This window comes from Corvus brachyrhynchos, unplaced genomic scaffold, assembly GCF_000691975.1.
Source record: "Corvus brachyrhynchos isolate BGI_N302 unplaced genomic scaffold, ASM69197v1 scaffold48, whole genome shotgun sequence".
NCBI classification, from domain to species: domain Eukaryota; kingdom Metazoa; phylum Chordata; class Aves; order Passeriformes; family Corvidae; genus Corvus; species Corvus brachyrhynchos.
Window position 1 is genome coordinate 2,324,060 of NW_008240027.1, and position 20,139 is coordinate 2,344,198.

General features: G+C 43.1%; 1 protein-coding gene across 1 annotated transcript in view; it reads left to right on the forward strand.

The window, feature by feature from the left end:
* Window positions 1-20,139, forward strand: part of TRABD2B (TraB domain containing 2B) — a gene marked incomplete at its 5' end in the record, with an annotated part of 267,033 nt that overhangs the window by 227,617 nt on the left and 19,277 nt on the right. Inside the window, one exon of the mRNA XM_017743443.1 lies at window positions 16,936-17,196. Coding sequence (XP_017598932.1) covers window positions 16,936-17,196 — 261 coding nt within the window. The remainder of the gene's footprint in view (window positions 1-16,935; window positions 17,197-20,139) is intronic.

Consider the following 20,139-nt stretch of genomic DNA (forward strand, 5'->3'; position numbering starts at 1 on the left):
CTGTTTGCGTGACACCCTTCAGCAGCGTTCATGTTTCCTTCTTATTTTGCTGGCTGCCGTCCTTGTCCCCAAATAAAGGCATTGGAAAATTAGTGGCTGAATCAATAGCTCATTGCTTTGCCCTGAGATAAGAAAGGCAACTTTTTTTTTTTTTGGTGGAGTTCTGCCAACTGGCTGTCCCTGCTCCCCTCTGTCTTCAGAAAACAGAGCTGCGTGCTTGGGGTTGGGAGAGAGGAGGAGATGGGAGAAAGTTTCCCCTCAGATGGATTCCAGGGACTTGAGCAGATAAAGGGCCACAGCTGCTTCACATTTAACTGGAACCAGCCAAACTGCAAGATCAATCCAGGAAGCACCTGTGTCCATGATGACTCTGTTGTTGCTGGGTTCTCAAAATCAGCTCTGACCTTCTGCCACGTGCCAAGCCCTGACGTGCTGCACACCGTCCTCTTGGCCAGAAGAACACGCAGCAGTGCTCATTTCCATCAGGCTGCTCTCTCCGAGGATGTGATCAATGCTGCCTTCTTTCAGAATCTGAGAATTCAGGACAAATCAAAGAATTCAGCACACGTTTTCGTGTCTGCTTGTCTGAGAGTTTGAGAGTTTATTGTAAACTCTCAGAGCTCTGCTGAAGAAATTAATTACCCTTGTTCCTTATGTTTGAGCTTCCTGGCCCAGTTGAACCAACGTGTCTTTGCTGTTGTAACTTAGTCCTGTCCTTCTGTCTGAAGCAAAGAGCTTCCTCCCCCCCTTCTCCTATAATATCCTACAGGTGGGACCCTGGCTCTGCTACTCGTTGTTGTCTCAGGGTGGAAGTCTTTGCTCTCCTAGCAATGCTCTCTCCTTCCCCTTGGGATGAAAGCACACTCCATCCACACAGTGATGGAGCCATTTCACTACATCAGGAGCCCTAATCTTCTCAAGGTGATGGACAGAAATGGGAAAGTGCTTGACATATCATTCCCCACAGCTCCAGTTTGGTAAACCCCGTTCAGTAGATCCCAGAAAATTACAGATGCCCTCAGAGCCCTCAGGAATCTCCCAGTAGCTGTCAACTTTAGGATGTGTACACTGCTTCAGCTCTGCATAGCTCTGCATAGCTGCTAATTTTTGGGATGTGTTAGGGAAAATGTTAAAGTTGTTGTGAAATAAAGAAAAGTTCATTTAGAAAAGACACAAGTGGGAAAAAAATTACAAGAGCTGTGACACTTTAATTGGAAACAACTGAATTAATTGAGGAAAAAAGAACCGAGAAAGGTACATTCTGGATCCCATCTCTTCTGAGACAGGGAAAAATGCACACTTTTTTTATGTGGGTGGAATAATCTCCCCATTGGGATGCTGCAGTTCTTCTTAAACCTCTTGTAAGCCTTTGGCTCTTTTCACTTGATCTGAGCCTGAGGATCATCCTCCCATCACTAGCTCTCTTCCCTGAGAAGAAAAGCAAATCCATTTTTTAGGGGGGTTCTCTGACAACATAATTTACAGTAAGAGGTGCATAGGGATTAAATGGGGTTCATCTGCATGCATTGGCAAATTTATTGCCTCATCTAACATTGGAGAATATGACTACTCAATGCTTAAAATACTTAGCCATGAAAATATGCACATTACATTTTCATGTTCCCGAGTGCCTTTAAAATATCCTCTTTTGCAATTTAATTGTCTCTGTGTCTACGTTACAGCCACAAAGCCTGAGCCAAGCAAAGTAACTCTTAGGGGGAAAAACGTGGAAGAAGCTCTCCAAAACGTGGTAGAGAAGCAAAGTCAACTTACGAATTCTCAGTCTCAGAAATTTAATTATCCTGTCACTTCCTGAGCAACACATTACTTAGGGATAGTGTACCTTCGTGTTCTTTAGGCCACCTTTAGACACTGAACGCCTTCTGAGAGAATGGAATTTAGTGATGTGCTACAGAAAAATCTAGGAAAGAACAAGATAATTCATGGTGTTGGAGAAGGAGTACAGAGCAGAACTTCTCAGGAATTTAATGCTTGACTAGTTCTCCCAGTGGGACATTCACTTTGCTCTATAATCAGATTTTATCCTTGGCAACATTTTTGGGTTTTTTTGAAGAAATTGTTCCATATTCCATATAATTCTGTTCCTTGGGAACGGGGCCACTGGGGAAACCTGGGCTTGCTTCTTTCTGCTCAAGGGCAGCTTGCTCGCTGAGCTGTCCTGAAGCCAGTGCTAAGGTTTCTAGGGTTTTTTGCTGATCTGCAGCCTATCAGTTTTAGGAGATCTGTATCTTATACTCCATAAACTCTCTAATAGTAAACTTACAGAGCCTTGGAGACTTCAAAAGTTCAGAGCTAGTTCTTACCTTATTTCCTAGCCAAATTTCAGGGTTATTGTTTCCACAGGAGAAGCTGATTTTTCATCCTCTTTCTGCTTCCAGCCAACTCTTAACGCAGATCTTTTCACCTCAGGTCATAAGCATGAGATGAAAATTTTGGTTTATAGTTATTAGAGATAAAGCTGATCCAACTTGCGCTGAAATTGTTGGCTTCCATCAGTGCCAGTAGCTTTTAGAGGTCATCATTAATATGAGATGGTTGCTGATCCTCTCCCATCTTTGGTTATGAGGAGCCATGAGGGAATTGGTGGAAAACTCAGAGTATGTTCACACAGTTGAGCAGATGCCTTCCTTAGTCAAAGTAAAAAGACTGGCTTTTCCAGAGTAGTGCTCATGGGTGTCTTGGACAACTGGCCAGGCTTGCTTGCAGGAGGTGTCTGGCTGGTTTTAGGTGGCTAATCAAGTTTTAGATGTGTAATCATTTTGTGAGATGTGTCACTAGGCTCATTTAAGCCTTTAGAAAAACTGCACCATCCCCTCCCCAGCCTTCCATTGAAACACAGGTTGTGTGACTTTGTTTGTGTATTGAGCCTGCTCTTGTCCTGTGGATTGATGGCCTCCACCCCAGGCGATATCAATCTGGGCTGAAGTGCAGCTGCACTTTGTAACAGCTCAAGGGGCACAAAGGTATCAAGTGGTATTGTGTGCTTGGAAAGATGTCGTTTATCTAAGGAAGTTTGTGGTCTGTTTGCTGTCACTCTGTCTTTGCAGTGCCGACTTCCCTTACCTTCAGTATCACGTTGTCAGGCAAAGAGGCCTCACACATTAGGACAGATAGCTTTTCCACATCCAGAGCTGACTTCTTTTCCTTCAGCGAGAGATCTGTGGGCTGTGCTGCAATCGATAGAGCTGATTCACTCAGCATGAGTGTAATTGCTATTCATTTAGCTTGCAGAGAGCTCTTTACAGTGCACAAGTTCCTAAAAAAGGAACAGAGAGAAAGGAAGTCAATGACTTCTCTCACTGACACTTTCCCTTAAAAGTTCCTTCAACAACAGTCCCTTAGGGAAAAAACAGTCAAGGATACAGTGTTCTACAGAGGAGTTTGCTGAGAAGCATGTGTTTCATCTTTCATGAGTGATCAGGTGTTCATAAGGACATTCTTTGGAGTTTAAATGGGTTAGAAGCCCTCCAGAACACTATTGTGTGACTGGTGGCATGGCCAAATGACTCCATCTGGGTGGATCTTGTTGTGGCAAGCTGTGAAACTTACTGAAACCTTTTAAAATTGCCCCCCACAAGTAGAAAGTCACTCTAATGTACACATGGTGTGTGATTTTATGTCATTTCTTGCCCATTTTGATGCAAAATAGTCTCACTTTTAACGACTCATGGTATCTCAGCCAAGCCAGGTGACTTCATGCTGTCCATGACCCAGCTTTGGGTCTGAAATGACATTGTGGGCGTCCCTTTAGGAGAACATGGTAAAGAGTCAGGCTGAGATCCATGTATATCAGCCCCTCCTCCTTGTTACGTGCTAGTAGAAGGAGCAGGACTGCCAAAAGGCGTAAGTTCTTGTAACAGTAAATTAAGGATGGTGAATTTATGAAGCACTTGTCACAGTAAATACCTTAGAAGCCAGAATGCATTTTTGTGTCATGATCACTGAATCATTTTTATGAGAAGTCAAAGTAAATTCATATGCAATCTGTAAAGTTTGTAAAGAGTTTAATTCATCCAGGAAATCATGTGTTGGGAATACTGTACCCAGATCCAGATCAGATATACTTCAGAGAAGCATTTAGGTTTTAAAATCCTTCCGCAAGCTAAACTGATCTCCAGAATCTTTGGAGTTTCACCCTTCTCTGGACCTCATGCTCCATGCAAGTGAGCATCATGCCAATGTGTTTCCCATTTCCTGGGGATTAAACTGCTGTGTTTGATGACTCAGGACTTTCCAAGGAAGCAGCTCAGTCACTCATTCTCTCTGAAGTGGCCTCAGGTGCCTCAGAGGACATGTTTTCTCTTCCACAGTGATTCATGATTTCAGAGCAGAAGATCAGCTCTTTTTTTTTTTCTTTTTCCTTCCCACAAAGCTAATTAATAAAACAAATTTCTATTAGTGGGTGTTGACAGATTTTGGTTTTCCACCTACACTCCAAATGCTCTGCATTCCAGGAAGAATGAAAAATGGACCTGTGAACAGAAACAGGAGGGAGGAAAAATGGATCAGATGCTGTGGATGGATGTAGGTACAGTGGCTGTCAAGTGATATGATGGAAGAACTTCCTGAATGAAGACAATTTCTTGCGATCCTTAATGCTAAAAACACCAGTACAGTAATCCAATTTTGGGATTCATAGGTGCAAATTTAGAAAGTTTGGGGCACAGGGAGTGTCTGGCAGAAACTTAACTCTCTGTTTGGGCCTCCCCATTGACCTCTTGCTTAGGCAGGCAGCTGCATGGAACACAGTTGTTCTGCTTTTGGAAACTGGATCTTCTGCCACTGTCAGAGGCTCCTGTTGGTCAGGAGAAGCACCTGAAGGATTCACCCCCTCATGGCCACTGTGGACCTGGCTATGCCCATCTGTCTGCCTCATGTAGCCCCACCACAGTACAGAATTTTTCATTAGCATCAAGAATTAAGTGTAAATTTATACTCACCATGTTCATAACTTTTGTCACTTAAGCAAGAAAACACTTGGTCCTACAGGGAGCCAGAGTTGAAAAAAGAACTAAATTTGGGATATTTTCCCTTCCCACTGCTGTATGGGACATCAGAGCAGTTCACAATTCCATAGTGCCACTCTCTGCTGGTGGCAGCTTGCAGAGGAAGAGACCTAATTTGGTGCTGTCATTTGTGAGAAAGAGCACTCTGAAGTCTTTCTCCATTGATTTCCAGCCAAGTCAGGAGTAGTAAGATTTTCCTGCTAACCTGTAGCACTTCAGCAGCAAAGTCTCAGACAGGATCCAAGTGCTTTGGTACCCAGTGCCCTGTCTGGCAACTAGATTTGTATCTCCTGTCATATGGCCCCAGCTTCACATTTCCAAATTACTCTTGCAAAACTAAAGGCAGTCCCAGAAATTCTTCTGTCAGGACAGCACATCCCTGTTTATGTTTGAAGGGCCGATACCAATCTGGAGTCCCCAGTGATCAAAGTGCACGTCCAGAGATGAGCCCCGTGTTGTGTTTGAAGTGAGCACAGCACTTTGAAACGAGGATGAAGCAGGAATAAATCAGGATGAAGGATGTGGGGCGTTACCTACTTTACATGAAATCCCTGCTGGAAAGATGTGGCCAGTGTTCTGAAGTTTTCCTTGGAGAGTGCTTGGAAGTTGCACACCAGCCTATTTGTGGAAAGCTGAACAGTTTCCTATTGTCCGTGATGTGAAACCCTTCCCAGATAAACACTTCCCCCTCCACTGAAGAAAAGCGATAAAGCCTCGGCAGAGTTGCTGGTTTCTGTTGGCATTGAGCTCTGCTAAAGGCTACAGTTTGCATCCATGCCAGAGTCGTTGAGGAAAGGCTCTGTTATTGAATGAGACTGGGATCATCTTCAAGGGTTTAATAAGATTGTGCGCCCACATCTTTGCGTCTCTGGGTTCATTATACCCCTGGAATGTAAATCCCAATCCACAGTGGATAAAAAGGTTCACATGGATCTCAAATACTTTTGTGGTATTGTCTCCTCCTGATTTCTGAAAGGGAAAGAAAACATTGCTAGAAATAAACTCACTGGAGTTGTTTAGCCTGGATAACAGAAGGCTCAGGGGGGACCTTATCACTTTCTACAGCTACTTGAAAGGGAGTTGTAGTGAGGTGGGAGTTGGTCTCTTATCCCAAATAACAAGCAGTAAGAGAACAAGAAATGGCCTCAAGTTGTGCCAGGGAGGTTTAGACTGGATATTAGGAAAAATTTCTTCACAGAAAGGGTTGCCACACATCGGAACAGGCTACCCAGGGAAGTGGTGGAGTCACCATCCCTGAAGGGATTTAAAGGGTGTGTGGATGTGGCATTTAGGGGTATGGTTTAGTGGTGAACATGGCTGTGCTGGGTTAACAGTTGGACTCAGTGATCTTAAAGGTCTTTTCCAATGTAAACAATTCTGTGATTCTACAAAGAGAGCAGTAAATCTCTGTTGCTGTAGTGGGTTTGTAACACTGCCTGCATTTGTGGCATTTTAAGTAATTTTAAGGAATTATTCCTATCACCCACAGAGTCAAGGCATCGTATTCCATCATAGGGAAGATCCAGAAGTCCCTCCATGAACTTCGGAGAGAAAAAGCTGATTTTTGAAATCGGCAATGCTAAGAACCAAAGCTGTGTAACACTGGGGTAATACTGGTGGTAGTTTGGTCCAGGTCAGTGGGTGGCTCTCCCTCTGCTTCTCTTGTCCTGGCAGGTGCAGGTCTGAAATACCTCATTGTGTCCTCATCTCTGACTCCAGTTTGGTTTTGCTGGGTGCCTCCATCCTTCCTCCATGGCGCCTCCCGGGCAGAAGACCTCTTCCCAAGAGAGCAGCGTGTGGTTCCACTTGTTGACCCACAGTCAGTGGATGCAGTAGATACAGATTCATTTTTTGCCACCATTTTGTCAAAGCAAATGTTGCTTTGAGTTTGTGACAGAGGAATCATCTTTCTTCCCTAGAGGCTAGAGGGTTTCTTGCTAATGTTAAATGAGAATTTTGCACTTGTATCAAATTTGTATGTAGATTAGGTTTTAGGTGGGAATTGCAGCTTCCATTGACATTTAGCAGGCACTGAGGTTTTAAATCGCTGAGACAATTTTAGACACGTTCTCCTCAAGGAGAAAGGACATTGACTGGAAAGCAGAGGTAACAAGGGTTTCATTTGTTTGTTTTACAATTGCAGCCATGAATTTAAGGCAATTTCTGTGTATCTAAGCATTCATACTGATTGCAGTCATTGCTGAATGGTCAGCAATTCCCACTCGTGTCAGTGAAAGGCAGCAAATGAAATCCACAGGCAACCAGAAGTAGTTTAAATGAGGTGATGGAGCTGGAAATTGATTTTGTTTTCTTCTTCTTCTTTCACTACTGGAGTGCACTGTCCCACTTGCCCCCCTCTTTACCTGTCCTTCCTTTCCAAGAAGCCCTGCTCAGTCTGTGAGCAACAGATCTGATGAGGTCTAGGACTCCTATGGGTTCCCTAATTATTGGTCTGTGGTGTATAGAAAAGGGCCAAACCTTTCCTCATAAAGCCTGACTCCATCATGCTTATTTTCATGTAAATAAGGACATACACTCTTGTTTGATCTGTGTGCTACTTGGGATAATTCCGTTCCGACTGGCTGTCAGATGAATTCTTACTAAAAAAGGAAGGAGACAGAGGGACAGAGTAGCCTCCCCTTCTGTTCAGAATTAACAGGCTGGTGGGGCAGCCCCAAGCACTCAGTCTCATTGTAGAGAGAGAGTCAGATGAGTCGTCCTGCAGTTTTAATTAAAACATCTCACATGGGCAGCATTTCAACAGCATTGACTTTCCTGCAGTTTGAGCTGTATTACAGCACTGCCTCATGAGAAGTCCTGGTTTGGTCACTCTCAGTGTTCCAGCTTTGTGTAGTGATAAGAAGCTAATGTGACTGCTGGAACCTGCTGGGACCTGTGCCAGATGCCAGGCATAGCTCTGATGAGTCTCTGACGTCTGCTACACTTGTGATATTCCATGTTTTTCCATAGCTAGGCAGTGTTACAAGTACTCAGCTGTGATACCCTCTCGGACAACTGGCACTTAGATAAAGCACTTCAAGGCAAACAAACAAACAGATCTGCAGATACAATGGAGGCAGGTGAGCCCCTAGAGCTCCTGTGCAGAGTTAGGGAGGGAGGCTGCAGAGGCTGTCACCTTTGTACTGTCTGTCATTGTCTCACAGCCTTCACCTGTCAGCTTGCTGAGACGGAGCTCTTCAATGATTGCATAATTTAAGTCTGGGATTCTTAAATGTACCAATACAAATAATAATCATAGATATTTCAGTGAAGGAGAGATATTTTCTGGGGTCAGTGCAAGTTTTCCTATTTTAAGGAGGAAAGACCTGGAGCCTGTTTTTTAAAACTAGACAATGAGATTTGCCTGAGTTCATTAAAAATCAGTCTCCCCTATGGCCTCAGACGGCTCCTGGATATTCAAGGTCTGATCTCATAAGTTTCAATTAGCAACCAAAAAAGAGAATATAAAACCTTGTTTTCTTCCTTTAGGTTTCAGCAGCAATGTGCATGCTTTGTTCATGAAGAATTTTAGTGTAGGATGGCTTTGTCAGACAGAAATGAGTACTGATTACAAGCAGGTTCATCAGCATGACTTGATACAAGAGAGGGAAGCTGGGTGAAAACAGGCTGATACATAGAGAGACATTATGTGAAGTCCATTAGCATTAGAGTTGACAGAACAGCATTAGACATTAAAGCAAGTGGGGTTTGGAGGGAGAACTCTTCTGCCTTCATCACATTTCGAGGGCTCTGTCCATTACTGTGCAGCGAAAATGCCCACGGACAGGCTGAAGTGTTGCCTGAATAGGGGTTCTGACAACTGTCTTGTTCTTTTCTTGGAAACACTCAGGCACTGTGATATGGGCAAGGCCAATGGGCTCTAACAATGTTTTGGAGAGAGTCAGAGTATCTCTGTGTTCCTTTTTTTAGCTCAGCAGCCACCAATGGCTGAGCAGATCAGATGTTTTACAGTGGTGGCTGCAGAGAAGAAAAGTGGATTTAGTGTCACAGAGATCTGGAGTCTCTTGCAGACATGGTCTTCTTATGGCTCTTTGGTTCCACACTTGTGCCTGCTGCCGGGTTTAAGTGGTCTGTGTCTCTCTCCTTTTGGTGATAGCAGCTACTTAGGAGCCCATGTTATCTGTGTCTTGCAATTGCAAGAGCCGCAACTGAACAAGGTACTTCAGGAACACAAGTTAATGTGCTTGTACAGATCTGTGATCTACCCAGTACCTCATTTCTGCCAGGACCCAACTTCCAGAGCAGCAGAGGGAAGTGCAGGAACAGCACCAGGCAAACAGAGAATAATCTGCCCTTAGTTTGAGACTGAAGTCAGTGGAAATGTTGTAGTCTCTCAAGCTGAGTATTTGGCACCTTGCTCAGCTATGTCTCTGTAGAGAGTTTTTAGTTTAAAATGTGATAAAGAATATGGACTCCTGCAGATATATCTTCTCTCTGGAGGATCCTGCAAAGAAGGGAAACTAATTCCCAGTGGAGACAACCTGAGAGCAGAACTCAATTTGGATTGTAAATGAGCAAGATACAAACAATTGTGTATTAGCTGTAATTCTACTGTGGAATCAAATCAAGCAGCCAGTTTGAGGAGTTTTTTGTCAGTCACCTTCTTAAAATTCATTGCAAACTCAGTACTCAAAGTTTTATTATAAGACACTAAAACATTTTAGTTACCTTTATGTGCCAAGCCTTTGGGTGCTGCATGGACATACAGAGTTGGGATTTGAATGTGAAGGCCTCTCTCTCCTGCATGAAGGAGACTTCCAGGTGTCCCAGGACAGCTGCATATCTCTCTGCTCCCATGTTGAACCAGGATGCCTGAGCAGGAAAAAAGCCTATCCTGACCTATGGACAGGGATTTGGTCCAAGGAGCTTTAAATACCACTTCCATAAGACAGCAAGGCATGAAAGGCAGCTGTGTTATGAATATTTTGCTTAAGCCAAACTACCCAGGCAGAAACAGCTTAGCACTAAATTGGTATGGTGGTAATAAGACAGTGGAGATTTAGGGAACAGAGCACAAGGTGTGGCTTGTGTACTATGAGCAGAGAAGGCTCTTATTTGCTGTTAATGTGGAAAATGGAAACAAGACTGGAGGGTCAACCCATCCTTCCTCAAGGGGCACAGCCCATCCTCTGGGGCTGGAGTGTGCAGCTCACAGAATTTTCATGAAAGATGCATAAACAAAGGATTATTCAGTTCAAAAACTGAACCAAAAAATTGAGAAGGGAAAATGAGTTCAGAGCAATTTGAAATGGAACATTTTGAGGATGCTTTTGAAAGCAGGGATTGGGTTTTGTTGGGTTTTGTCATTTTTATATATTAGTTGGGTTTTTCTTTTTAATTGAGATCAATTTCTGAACAAAAAAGGGCACTTTGTAGCATGTAAGTCTTTGAAAACAGAAGACTAAAAAAAATTTGAAGCTTTGTTCAGAAAATGCTGAAATGAAACATTTTGAGTTTTCTGAAAGTATTCACATGAAAACGTGGAAATGACACGTTACAAATGTTACAGCTGCCCTTTCTTTTTCAGCAAATTCAGCCTCTCAAGCGCAGAAAGCTTGCATTTCTTCTCCTGTGCCTTAGACCAGCTCCAGTTCTAATGAAACAGAATAGATAATGAAAGTTTTACTTGTCCCTCTTGCTTTATAGTTTCTCAAAGTGGGAAGGAAAATCTTACAATCCATGTGAATATCTTCACATCACAAACTTTTAATTTCATTTATTCACAGAGTTGTACGTGTATATGTGTGTATACTGAGGACTAAATTAGCTTTCAAGCTAAGGTTACAGTTCTTGAGCAACAGTGATTCTTCCCAGAGAAATAGCCTGACATGGATTCAGAGATACCATCCAAGTTTGGGGTGGACTGTAATCTAATTTAACTACTTAACCTAATTTAAGTGCTCATGAGATGTAGTTGACTATGGTGCAAAAAAATGAAGAAACAACTTTGTTTCCAAATTCTGTTAAGAAGTTTTAACTTTAGTATACAGGCCTAAGGCAACTACATCCTAAATGAAATAACCTCATTATAATTAAGCTGATCAGGTGAGTGAATAATCAGGGATTTCACAGGAGTAATCGGGGATTTCTCTTTTGCTGTCTCTTGAGCCCAAATTCATCTTTAGTAATTTAAAGCACTTAGCCTGAAGCAGCTCAGATAAAGTTTAAGTATGGAGAGAATCTAACTCTGATCTCTGCTTTGGAGTGACTGTTCTGCAGTAAAATATATTTATGCTTTTCATCTTGAAGGAGGTTATGTCCATGGTGTCACCTGGTTATGTGAGTCTGTGCTCTCAATCTACTGTTCCCATGACTGGAAAGAGGCCCTGTGAGCTGTTCTGGGGTGGGTTAGGATTTCTGCCTGCTTTTCTGTTCTTTTGTTTGCCTCTCTCCCAAGAGTTTTGAAAATCTGAGCTTCATCCTAGCATGGAAGAGGGAGAAAAAGCAAAACCCCTTGTGGGACAGGACAGTGTGGTGCCCATCTTGTGGGTGTGCATGATGCTCTGGGAAAGCATGTGGCGAGAGCAGCAAGGGTGCGTGTGAGGGGCTGACAAATTCCTGCCTTGACAAAGACACCCCAACTGGAATTTATGAGAATCCATCTACAATAAAACGCTTCAAACTCGCTGTCTGGCCGTCATCCGGCTGCATCCCAGGAACGGTGGCATAAGGAAGAAGCTGCCACATCACACATTCCTTGCTATCACCACAGCTTCTCTCTCGATGAAACAAAATCTCCCCTTGCCTGACAGTTCTGAGAACTGAAGCAAGAAAACCTCAGCAATGTTGCTGTGCTTGGAAGCCCGTGCAAAGCAGGGCAGTCTCCTGAGCAAAACTTTTCCATCGCTCGTGCTGCAAAGTCAGGATGCACATAACAAATTGGCAGGCTGGGATTTCAGAAGATTCTGCGCATATCTGAGGGAACAGAGATGTTACCACAAGATTGCTGAAAAAAAATAGATTGATGATTTAGTGTCTGGAAGATGTGTATCATCAGCAAAGGCATAAAGCAAGGGCAAGTCCCTCCCTGGACCTGTGGAAGCCCAGGGGAGGCTTGATGGGACTCATCCAAATGTTGCTGGTGTTACTCTGGCAGGTCAGGGCCAGAGACATTACTGGGCTCTGCCCTGCCTGACTGTGCAGTTTTAAGCCTGGGAATTATGAAAATAATGTACTGCAGGGCATCATGGTGTTAATGTAATTTTTCTGACCAGATCTACTCAATAGCCCTAACAAATCCCAGCGATGAGTCAATTTTCAATGGTCAGTGCCAGCACAGAGTGACACTGCAGACCACAAGGCAGAGAGAGAAATGCTGAGACAGCCTAATGGAGCATCCAGCTCAGTCCAAATAACTTACATGTTTTGTTTTGTTCTTTTAATTCTTGAAAAGAATTAGAAAAGGATGGCAGATTTCACCAGAAGTGAAAGAAAACCACAGAGGTCTTTGTTTGTGGATTAAGTGTTTTCAAGAACTAGCGGGAATAAATGTTTTCCTGTTTTCACTCTTTTCTGTACCTTAGGACCAAGACACGTAGGATATTTGCTGAGACTCCAAAGTTTTCTTATTTGGACTTCGTTGTTTCAGAGAACTTGTTTTGCAGAACTGCACATCCCAGGGAAGGAAATTAAGGTCACAGATGAGAAAAACCCACCTAAGGGCCTGAAATAATTTTCGTTTCTCCAAGACCACCCTGTGTGGGAATAATACATTTAAAAATGGGTGGAACCTCTAAGCCTGGAATTGTATCAAGTTATTCATGAAAATCTCTGAGATCTTTGTGTGGACCAAGATATTTGGGTGGTACTTTCGCACTCTTTATTCAGAAAAGGCACGGTGGCCTCACAAACTGAAAATTAGCCCTGCATTTTCTCTGCCTTTAAAAATAACTGTGTATCTTGAAAAGCTTTATCAGCAGTAGGGAAGGAATGGGAAAAAAAGGCCATTATATACCCAGGGTTTCATACAGTGAAGCTGTACTTCCATAGAGCACAGAGACCGAGAGTGAGGAAACGCTCCTTGAAACAAGGAGGTGGATTTGACAATAAAGCTTCACGTAATGCAGAGAAAGATGGTTCAGGAATCAAACTGCAGATGGCAGGATCTTGCTTTGGGAACCCTAACCCTCACCCAAAACATTAACCTAACCCTAAACCTAAGCATAATCCTAACCCTAACACCAAACCCTAACCCTAAACCCAACCTTAACCCTAACTCTAACCCAAAGCCTAAGCCTAGGCCTAACGCTAAGCCTAATCCAAACCCTAATCCTAAAACCAACCCTAACTCCCAGCTGGCAGTGACTGTAGGAAAGGGGCACCTCTCAATGGGACCTTTCTGGGTCAGCTTTAGCCAGAAACATGAGGGGCACACAGGCTGGCTCTGGGCTTTGGGCCTGGAATCTGCCAGAGCTGAGCCTTGCAGGGAGCTGGGGGTGGCATGGCCGGCCCTGGCTGATTCCCAGAGAGGGCTGGCTTGGCACAGGGGCTCAGTCTGACCCGGCACAGGGAGCTGCAGCGTGTGGGGAGCGGATCCCTGCCAGCCTCCCGCCCCAGGGTGTCCCCCAGGGGACTGTCACCCTGCGGTGACTGTCACCTGCACACCTAAGGACTCGTGGCGGGTGTCACCCCTGTGGCTGTGGCAGGGACAGGGTCAGGCGTGGCCACAGAAGTGGCCATGGCACTGTGTGTGTGCTGTCCCTGCTGCTTCTCCCCCAGGCCCCAGCTCCTGCAGCCAAGAGCCACTGTGACACTGCGAGGGCTCATGGAAGCCAGGGGCCACTGTGACACACGGGGCCACTCAGAACCCACGGTGTGCTGTGACCCCGTGGTACCCAGGAGACCATGGAGAAATGGTCATCTCCCAGGAAATCTGTCTTACATTAAATTAACATCTTTAAATATTCTTATGATCTGTTTGGATGAAATATCCATATTCTGTTTTGATTTTCCTTCTGGTAGAATGTCTGTAGGTTGATGGTCATATTTGAAAGGAACCAGGCTGATAATGAATTAATTGTATTTTTGTAATATTTATTGTTTACTTTATTGGATTCATTATTTTTTTTATAGTATAGTATAATTATTATAACTGATTTAATAAATAAGTTTAAAACTAACTTTATTGTTTTTAAGAGGAGCAAACATGCATTAGCATACAGCCTTCAACAGTCCCTCTTAGGTCTTGGTGCAATTATTAGCAGTTACTAATAATTTTAAAAATATTAATGCAGGAATAATGGAAGAAATATCAAACAAATGCAATATGCAGTTGCCACAGTGGAGCTATTCCCCCTGACTCGACTCTAACATAGTGGTGGTTAGTTTATAACCCTCTTTATGTTACAGCATTTTAACGTTTCTCCGGTGTTTATTTATTCTCTTCCCAAAGAATGTTCTGAAATATCAAGTTTACAACCTGTGGCTCATGTGATGGTAGTGGAAACAATTAAGCCAGAAACTTTCAAAGCCACCACTGGGATTTTGATGCCCAAAGTCATTAATTTTAATAAGAAGGGCGCTGCCAGTCGTCTTAAGTGGTTTGTAAAATCTCAAGCCATAAAAACACTTCTCTACTGGTTCCAGTTTACGGGGAGCTCAGAGCAAGGTAAACACGTGTAAGAAAATAGTAGGTGTTAAAAGGTGGAAAGTACATGTTCAGATATCCCTAAGACCTCTCAGGGAATCAAAGGGCAGCCCCAGCCTTGAGCTGGCGCATGGGGCGCTGCTCCTGCCTGCAGCATCTCAGGAATTACACTGATCACAACATGAGGCACAGAGACGGAAGGCAATGGAAACACATCTCGGCTACAGCTCAGTTCCAGTGGCTTCCTGCCACCCGTTGGTGGCTGCTGCCATCTCAGGACCCGCATGGTGTCTGTAGGTGCTTGGTCCAGGTCCTTCTACCTGCTTAAACTCTCCTATCCAAGTTCACACTGTGTTGTCCTCCAAGCTGCTAAATGGCTGCCTTTGGATGTAGATACTTCGCTGATTCACCTCCATGGTTGGATAAAAATTAAAAACTCTCCACTGTGGCCTGAGAGACCTCCCCAGTGCAAACCTGTGAGTGCCTCTCCATTTACATGAGTCTGGAGATGGCTTTGCTTCAGCCTGTGCCACAGCTGAGGAATTCTTAAAGGCTTTGGAGAGCACCAAGAACTCTCAAATGGAAATTGCTGCCCTGGGGAAAATGCACTCTCAAGATGAAACATTGAAAGAAAGTCTTTTGAAAGAAAAAATTCAGAACCGGCAGATCTATGTGAGATTTAAATAGAGCATGGAGCGAGTATGAATGAGTTTGGAAAGGACTCACTGAGAGTCTGAATGCTTGGGAAAAGAAAGGAAAAATGGGTTTTTCTTGTGTGTTTTGTTAATAAAACCAACCATGAAGAATTTTAGAATTAGTTTTGAAAAACCTTCTTTTTCTCTATCTGTTGTATGATCTCTGAAAGAACTTCATGAAACATTGGCTACACGTGACAGAGTTACTGTAGTATTTGCCAGTGAGTCTCATAGTAGCAATAATTAATTATCAGTAGGTATTGGAAGGGCTTTTGGATGAAACACAATGCAGTGGAAACAGAGGTGACCATCGTGGCTGGTATTGTAACAGACTTCAAGAAAGTCAAAAAGAAAAAAAGCTTCCATTAGTAGTAGATGTGACTTTTTTGGAAAAGAACAAAATGTTCCATAAATGAAACATGTGGTTTCACTTGCGGCACATTTTGTACATTGTCACCAATGAAGTTTAGGATTTTTTATTACTTTTTCATTAAAATGTCTTACTGGTTTCACTCAGGAGGCAAAATTTTTCACGTGGCTTTAATTGTTTCTGTCATAAAAGTCATAGCATCCATGTAATAGAAATAGTTTTGCAGACCACAGCTTCATATTGCCTATTAATTCTCTCCCATTTTCTGTATCTACAATTCATTGGCCCATCCCAGGGACAGAAAAGTTCTTGCAATTAAGGCTGAATATGAACTTCTACTGAAGTTAGGGGAGGAAAATAATTTTATGTCAGTCCTGGTTTATTAGATTTTTGTCTCAGCTATCTTAGCTCACAATAAGTTCACATGGCTGCATACCAAAGGAGAGAGTTTATATTGACTTTTCTTCTAAAATCAGTGAAACTCTAGAAGAGGAGAATGAAGGGTCTTTTTCTGCATCATTCCAGTCATGTCCAAGAGGTGGTAATATTTCAGACAGCAGTGAAGAGCTCTGGCAGAATTGTTTCAAGGAGGCTTTGCGCAGGTCATTTACCCCTTTTTTCTTCATTACCTGATGGAGTTCAGGTCTCACATATCCCATCCCAGCAGCCTAGCTTCTGTGTTTCCACGCTTCTGTCTGTCATCAGTCTGGGCTTCCTTTGTCACTAGTCCTGACTGGATGAGGAGGCATAATTCTTGTTGCAGTTAAAACTACTTGTTTTCTATAGATGATACCCAAAGTTGGGTGGGGGGGGGAGGGGGGGGAAGAAGGAAGAGATAATGAGATATCTCGTGTTATCTCATTAATCTAAGATCATCTCTTCAGGTATCTGTTTTCTTCAAAGAGAGTCATTTACCAGTTTTGTCATTTGACCTTCAGCCCAGCAGGGGAGGCAACATTGACCCCTACCACAGACTCTAAGGCCTCTAGAAGTCATTAAAATGCCAGAAAACAGCAATAGTGTATCCGTTGCCATCTCCCCGGTGTTCAGTTAGGTGTTTACTTGAAAGCTTCCTAGGAAATGCCACTGCTGTCTTTACTTGCTGCCCCAGAGCAGAAGCCTTGTGCACCTCAGCAGTCAGGGGCAGCCGCCAAGCAGTGCAGTCCTCTGCTTTTGCCTTTGTTTTGGCACCATTCCCCCCTTACTCATCAAATATTTAAACGTTGTGTTTTGCAGTTCAAGGACGACAAAGACAAGCCCAGCCTTGGAGGGACCCTCAGTGACAGCCCTGCCCTCTGTCCAGCAGATCCCATTGGCATCTCCTTCCCTGAAGCCGCAGCAGATGGATGAAGAAGACAGCCTGTCTCCTCACCTCTTGTTGCCTGACAGCATCAGCCAGCTGGAGGAGTTTGGCAGGCAGAAGAAATGGCACAAGAAGCAGCACAAACACCATCGCCAGAGGCAGTTCAACGACCTCTGGGTTCGGATAGAAGACAGGTGAGTCATGACTGGTGTGGCCTGGTCCTCTTCCTGCTGGCTCCGAACTAGATGCTCTTTGCAGATCCCAGCTCTTGTTGATTAGACCATAAGGAGGGTTGGACAAAGGCTAACTGAGAGTGGGGTGTTATTTTTGTAACCTAATGAAGAGCTAGGAGGAAAGCTCATAGGCATGTTTGATCTAAAAGTAAAGAGGAAAAAATAAGCTGATGCTTAAAATATTTAAAATACACAGAAACAAAGACTTGTCACAGTAAAAAAACAGGAAAGGAACAAAAATAGAAAATACTCTGTTCTTTTTCTTCCAATAATTATTTTCCAATCTATACCATCAGTTTTCAGCCCAAAGGCTTGCCCATTTTCCAACCATGCAGAATATTCCTGGGAGTTTTTAAGATTCTGACAAATCTGACTTCCAACCTTCCTTAACTGTGTTCTGGGGCTGAAATGTTTTAACATCTCAGACTGCACTGAAAACAGCAAACTGAAGGAAAATTAAGTACTTAACTAAATCATCTATGTAAAGAGAATGGAGGTAAGCACTTTTCCATGGGTGTTCCAATCTTGGTCTGAGGTTAAGAGCTCCCATTTAGTGTTTGAATAAGAGCCTTCATGTTTGACCAGGGCTTCTCAATGCGTGCTTTTAGGATTCCTGGGCAATTTATTCTCCCAGCTCTAAAGCTCTTAGTGCCTTTATCCAGGCCAAGTCATGGGCAGATGAACAGCTACAATGTTTATAGATCTTCTAACAAGTAAAAGGAATTAAGTAATATGTTGGGAACTGGCTGCTCACCTACACATATAATGATTGTCTTTGAGCATTACGTATTCCCATTTTCATAGCAGCTAAATTCTTTGCAAGTCTCTCAGAGGTTTCTCCCTTTGCTAAGAAAAAAAGCTTCACATATTTGTGTTTGCAGATTTTTATTATTATTGCTGTTATTTTTATTCATTCTTTTTAATGGAGCAGTTACCTCATTTTTTGTAGTTTATTGTTTTCTCAGGGTGAATGATGTAAGGAGCACTATTAAGGTGTTGCATATTAATCTTAATGTAATGTAAACCACCTATTTCTGAGGTCAGTGCCAGCCTTGTAAGAAGGGTTCATGTGTTTTCTTTTCAAAATGTGTTCAGTGGTTGGATCCTCTCCACAGAGGATGTTTAAGCATGAGCTAAGTGGCATTTGGTCCAGTATAGCTGATTGCCTCAGATACAAGGGACTTTTCAGTCCTTCTGCCTGGGGTTGCTGATTTGTAGTGTCCCATGATGTCCCAGCATTTCACAAGGGTCCTTGGGCCAGTTCCTCATGTGTTGTACAAGTGAGATGCTTAAGTACATTTGGTGGGAGCCTGGCAGTTGGGCACAGTCCTTCTACCCCTATCCTATCTATCCAGATATCAGAAAGGATATTGGATATTGGCAATGGAAATGTTCAGTTAGGAGCTTAAAGTGGTTCTTATGGATTTTTGTGCCTTTTGCTGGTTTCATTAAATGTTCCTAGGAAAGGTATTTAAAAGGTACTTCCAAAGGTTAGAGTTAAATTATTTGCTCTGTGCTCCTGTGAGATTTCATCTGAATCAAAGCCTTTTATCCCTTTATTTCAATTTCATAAGGATGGAGATTGGGATGAGGAAACACAAGTTTCCGCTCCCACCACGCTGGTGATGAACCAGACGCTGTGTGTTGCCTGCCTTGCTGAAAGATCCCAGGGAGATATTAGTGGGAGATCACAGGCCTAGAAATGAGGAAAGGCTGGAAGAAGGGAAGCCTGCCTTAGTGCTTTCAGATGGTTTTAGTGCTTCTACAGTTCTGGAGTAACTTCTGGTGCTTTCCTGGAAACAAAGCAAAACAAAAAATACAAAACACAAAAAAATACAAGTTCACTAAATCAGAGACTCGCAACCAGCTCTGGTTTCCCTATAAATTGGATGAGGTCTCAACTTTCATAAAGCAGCTGCTGCATATTGTGCTTTTGGCAGTTGGGTTTCATCAGCATTAATTGCAAGCTGGACCTTGCACAAAGCAATAAACAGTGAGTTCTCTCTAACTGGTTCCCTTCTGATTGGCAAGAAAAGAGCAGAAATGTGTGTCTGTGACCAGACTTTGTATCGTGATCATTTTTGGGAGGAAACAAGCAGGGTGGCTGATCATACGGGCAGTGGAGTGTTACCTGTGCAGGAGAGGAAACGTGGAATTCTTTGCACTGCCTCAATAATGTTTCAACAGAGACTTTGCACTCATTTTTGAAGGGTAATTGTTGTACTAGGAAGTTCTCGCTCTGGCCTGTCCCAAAAATTCATTGTGCATTTGCATGCTCTTCAGCTGGAGTTCCCCATGTTCTACATGGACTGAGGTCTCTGCATTTAGTATTAACTTCAGCTATGGCTCCATATTTCCAAACGGTTCTTCTTCCAGTTCCCTAACTCACCAGTTGTCACCTGAAACTTGAATTGTTCACCTTTGGGACAAGTAGAGGGATTTAGGTCTTTGTTATGGCTTTTGGGGGAAAGCTGCATAAAGGTCATTGTTTCCATGCGAGGTCTCCAGAATTCAGCTGTTGGAGCTGCCTTTCAACCTGAGAAGTCAAAGAGAAATATGCAGGTGGAGGACAAATCCCGGCGAATTTAAACCAGGTTATTGATTCCTGTATGAACCTCATTGAACTGTGAAATGACTGTGGTTCATACAGCTCTTTTCCAAAGCTTTATTGACCATGGATTAGAGGACTTTATGAGCCATGAATTGCAGGGCTTTTATGGACTACGTATTTCTAGGCGATCTCATACACTTCCATGGAAATCTTAGGGTGTTTTCTTAAGCTACCAACACAGAAACAAAGGAAATGAACACAGGAGAACAATCTTAAAGGAACATCAAAGGTCTGACTCCAACCTATAAAAGCCAGGAAATCTATAATTAATGGTTCCACTAAGACTTCAGCTC